This window comes from Pyrus communis, chromosome 16, assembly GCF_963583255.1.
Source record: "Pyrus communis chromosome 16, drPyrComm1.1, whole genome shotgun sequence".
Lineage (NCBI taxonomy): Eukaryota > Viridiplantae > Streptophyta > Magnoliopsida > Rosales > Rosaceae > Pyrus > Pyrus communis.
Window position 1 is genome coordinate 10,380,254 of NC_084818.1, and position 4,810 is coordinate 10,385,063.

The window sequence follows — 4,810 nt, forward strand, 5'->3', positions numbered from 1 at the left end:
CATACTTAAATATATTGTAATGAATTAGTGGCATATAAGAAAATATGAAAAAATATAAGTGTATCAAAAAATCTTTACGAAAATATTTTCTTATATAAGATACTTATCATAATGAGAATTAAAATTTATATTTTCATAAAATTATCCAATAAAAAAGAGAGACATTGAATACATATGTTGTCATTAAATAGAGTCCAGGAACTAAAATCAATTTTTAATCTTGTATAAGACATTTTTCTAAACTTCATCTTATTTAGGTATTAAAATATAGTTTTCTAATATTTTAATAAAACTGTTATTAGCACCTCAAAAATCTCATTCTATATTTCTCATAGATGTATTTTTCTTTCTAATTATAAAAAATTTAGATTGCAAATGAAAATTTTAAAATACTAATAATAATTTTCTATTTTAAAGGTGACAAATTATATTATTTTTAATGCAGTTTCTGGAAAAGGTTTTGCGAAAAATAAAAAATCAACAACTCAAAAAAGCATTACAAACAAAGTGGATTCTTTCGATCAGAAAAAACAAAGTGGATTATAAGTTTTAACTAAAAAGTAGCCAACAACCCCCTCTTTTGACGGAAAATGATACTCGTCAGATCTTTTTTTTAAGAATTTCGGAAATTTTGTGATCGTGACTGTTCATCGTATATCGTACAATTAATTTTCATTAGTTATACTATTTATATTTAATTTTAAATTTTAAATTTCAAATGATTTCTCACCATACAATATACGATGAACGGTCACGATTATAAGATTTTCGGAATCCCCAAAAAAAGGATGTGGCGAGAATCCTTTCCCTCTTTTGACTGCATATCCTCTCCGAATCTTAAAAAAACGGAACATAAGGATCAATACTCATAAAAAAATGATTACAACACTACATTTGACAGATTAACATCCGGAAGAAAAAAGGAAAAAGAAACAAAGAAAGACTATTTACACAAACAAATTGGATTTAAACAGTCCATCCAAATTGCATGGCTGTTGTAGGAGAAATTTTGTTGAATAAAGTTAAAAATCTCACATCCGTCGTTACAAAACAAATTACAATTTATATAAAGCAGTTTTAGTTTTAATTGTATTGAAGCATTTTGTATAAGAACTTCACAGCCATTGATTGTATGGGTATTAAAAGAGGACAATATCGATGCTATTAGTTGTGGACTATGTCTCGTTGAAAATTTAACACTTTCATAAATGTCACTATACAACTTTGTATTTTATTTACTTATTATGTAGTTGATTACATGATGAATGAGATAAAAAAATATTATGATCTACACACACACCAATGTTAGGAATTTTCTTTTAAGCGAAGCGATAGTAATTTTATTAAAACATTAAAAATAATAAAAATTTCAAAGATTACAACTAGACTTAGTCGGCACTCTAAAGTCAACTTAACTCTATTCCTGATTACAAATTCAATCACTTGGCAAATTGACACTTGAGAGATTATGCATACAAAACCCAGAACATAGCTAACAGGATAACACTATCTGAAGACAAACTACACCGACTCCTAAAAGAAATTGCAGAAGAAACAGTTAGTGTTAGTACCAACATGAATTATGCGCTCAACACCATCAACAAAACTACTGAGAACAACAAAACAGGTTCAGAAGTAGCCAATAACACAAACACAAAATTAAAACATTCACTTGCAGTGACATCCAAGAAACCTCACCATATATGTACTTATTGACCAAAAGTACGAAAACAAAATACAGATTCAACAACATATGAATGTAAAGTAAGAAGAAACAAACTACGACACATCATGTGACCAATCACCAAATCAGGATGAGGATCCTCTCCTTATCCTTTTTTGTAAGAATTTTAAGAATTTTCACATTATTATCGTTCATCGTACATTATAAGATCAGTTCGTTAAGTACTATTTATGTTTAATTTTAAATTAAAAAATTTAAAATAATTTCTGACCATATTATATACGATAATTGATTAAAATGTAAGAATCTATAAAATTTTCACAATTTAAATCTGGAGATCCAAATCCATCGAAACAAAATACAAACCGAGGGAGCACAATTTCTCTTTGAGATAGGCTTTTCTAGCAAGTAGTCTCTTTGTGCTTGTAGGTATTTCGTGTGTCAGTCAATATCAAGAACTAGTTGTCTTGTCAAGAACACATCGAATTATGTGTTAATTAATGTTATCCATAGTACTAACTACTAACTAATACCTGAAGGATTAACATCTTGTTAGTTAATTAGTGATGGTGATTATGTACCAATTATCTGGCCACTCATGTTTCGACCTAGGGAATTATGGAGCACTAGTTAGCTTGGGAGTGTAACACTTCACCTTGTACAAGTGTAACCATCACAAACCCTCTGGCAAAATACAATAGAAACCCCAAATTCCACATGATAAAACAAATTTACATACACAATTTAAAGGGTATTGATGTAAATTAACAAGTGTGGATTCAACAACCCTTTGAGTCTTTGACCTTGTAAAGTAATGTCTACAGGGATAACTACAATTGTCTACAGGGACAACTACAAGTCAACAGAATTTTATTTTGTTTGTTCGGTAGGACCTGCCATTCCATATTTCCATTGCTTTCTTCTCCAAGGCATTCACTCTCTTCTCTCAGTAAAACTTAAAAAAAAAAAAAAAAATGCTCCTTAAAAACCCAGCAATCTGTTTTTCCTGAAATCCCTTTCAGAAAACTATTAATCCGATTCTTCCTGTTAGTTTTATCCCTCATCAAATTTTACTTGGGTTCCTCTCCCTCTGTTCAGTCTAAGATTCTCTCAAATTCACTACCACCAACTTTTGAAAAAAAAGAAAAAGAAGAAAGAAGCCATGGACAGACGCCGCAGAAAACAAGCCAAGACTAGCACTTCTCGCTCTGAAGGCAAACCATCCAACCCTTTCTCTTTCCCCAAAATAATTTTCTGGGTTCTCATCTTTTTGTTCAATCTTTAATGGGTTTTCTTCATTTCTTCTTTTTGCTCAAATTTCACTCTTTCTTTGGTTGATTTTTCATTTGAAAAAAATGTAAAAAAGAAGCAAACTTTAGGTTAATTTATTTGCTTCTTTCTACTAATTTGTTACCATGCTACACCATTTTAATTGATGCAGCATTGGTTGTTTCCAATATTTAAAGTCTCTATTTCTGTTTGTTGCATGTAATTTTCAGAGGTGAGCAGCATTGAGTGGGAGTTCATAAACATGACTGAACAAGAAGAAGATCTCATTTGCAGAATGTATAAGCTCGTCGGAGACAGGTAATTGCAAATGTGCCATTTTTTCGTCTTTCTGACTTTCACCATAAAAAAAGACTGGTCTTTTTCCTTTTCGCCCTTTTAGGCAAAAAAGATATATGATCCTTTATTCTAAAGGTGAGAAGCAGAGCATTCGACCGGGCCAGATCATGAGTGAAATATCATGATCGGGTCGACCAGGTGATTGAGATTGTGATTGTGATGACTGCAGCCTTCACATTTAAGAATTTTTGAAACCTAAGTACTTCCACCTCAACCACCACCATTATATTTATTATTATTTTTTTTTAACCATATAATAGTTTACGAGTGTCATCTAAATATCCGTTTAGTGATTTTTTTTTATTCTCAATATTTAGAGGTCATCAATTCGAACCTACTTCCTGGTTGACAAAAGTTAAAAAATTTGCTCCCTTATATCCATATGCTAAGGAAAATGCTTTAGAAGTTAGAAACCTACTCTTTCGCAGATTTTGCGAAAGAGCCCTAACGGGAGGGAGAAATCTTGGTTAGGGGGTGATCTCCCTCCACGGTTAGAGAGAGGGGCACTAACATGGAACATGGTTGATTGCCAATCCAACCACCAATTTAATTAAGAGTGTGTGGAAAATCATCATGGGTCAGGATAGGTGAATACCCCTCCGGGCTTAAGTTGGCTTTCGAAATAACTCTGTAAAACAATTGGGTTTAGCAGCAATTTAAAAATATTGTTATGTAATTTTATATTTTATTGGTGAGAGAAGATTCGAACTTTGAGCGTTTTTCAACAAAATGGACCGAAGTACCTTTCAACCAATTTTATATGAGAGATTAAGAACCATATGTACTTCTCTTATTATTAGAATGTGCAAAGTGCAAGAATCATGCAATGATTTTCTCTTATTTCGGTCTTAGCTAGTGCAATATATATATATATATATATATATATAAGTGATTTTGTAGAATGGGTTCTAACTAGACTTGTATATCGCTCAGGTGGGCTCTTATAGCTGGGAGGATTCCAGGTCGGAAAGCAGAAGAAATAGAGAGGTTCTGGTTGATGAGACATGGAGAAGTATTTGCGAGTAGAAGAAGAACGGAGCTTACGACGACCAATAACCGATACAATTCCTGATGATTATTTTTCCCCTTGTCAGTAGCTAGGCAGTAATTAGGTTAGGCTAAAGAAAAATTAATTTTCCCTTTATTTGTTTTCTTTAGTTTTTTTCTTTATTTTTCCATTTTAACTCCTATCTACGTGTGTCACAAGGTGAGGTAGTTGTAGCTCACCTGTCCTGCTAAATTATTGAATTGAGACCACTTACCCTCTCTCTCTCTCTCTCTCTCTCTCTCAAGTACTGCAAAGACAAAGACAACATTGGAGAATGATCAATGAAAGATCTTTGAGCTTTTACTTGGCATTTACTGTTTGGCCTATACAGCTTTGTCTTGTTCTCCTTTGTGAACAGATGACTGGCCTCGATCTTCCCCTCGCTGAATTTTAGGGTTTCATTCAGTATATATACGTATATATACGTATATATATACATATATATATATATA

The 4,810-nt window shown here is 32.1% G+C and overlaps 1 protein-coding gene across 1 annotated transcript; it reads left to right on the forward strand.

The window, feature by feature from the left end:
- The first annotated feature begins 2,705 nt into the window (after nt 1-2,705).
- Nucleotides 2,706-4,575, forward strand: LOC137721403 (transcription factor CPC-like). The gene is made up of 3 exons (XM_068460497.1): nt 2,706-2,898; nt 3,184-3,271; nt 4,244-4,575. Exons 1-3 carry the CDS (start codon nt 2,847-2,849, stop codon nt 4,380-4,382), a joined length of 279 nt encoding a protein of 92 aa, XP_068316598.1. The 5' UTR covers nt 2,706-2,846; the 3' UTR covers nt 4,383-4,575.
- The last annotated feature ends 235 nt before the right edge of the window (nt 4,576-4,810 follow it).

What these genes read in the sequence shown, in the direction of transcription:
- LOC137721403 (XM_068460497.1), top strand. Translation starts at nt 2,847, where the DNA reads ATGGACAGACGCCGCAGAAAACAAGCCAAGACTAGCACTTCTCGCTCT. An exon ending in TAGCACTTCTCGCTCTGAAG is followed by an intron (nt 2,899 to 3,183) that starts GCAAACCATCCA and finishes TGTAATTTTCAG; the next exon opens with AGGTGAGCAGCATTGAGTGG. An exon ending in TATAAGCTCGTCGGAGACAG is followed by an intron (nt 3,272 to 4,243) that starts GTAATTGCAAAT and finishes TATATCGCTCAG; the next exon opens with GTGGGCTCTTATAGCTGGGA.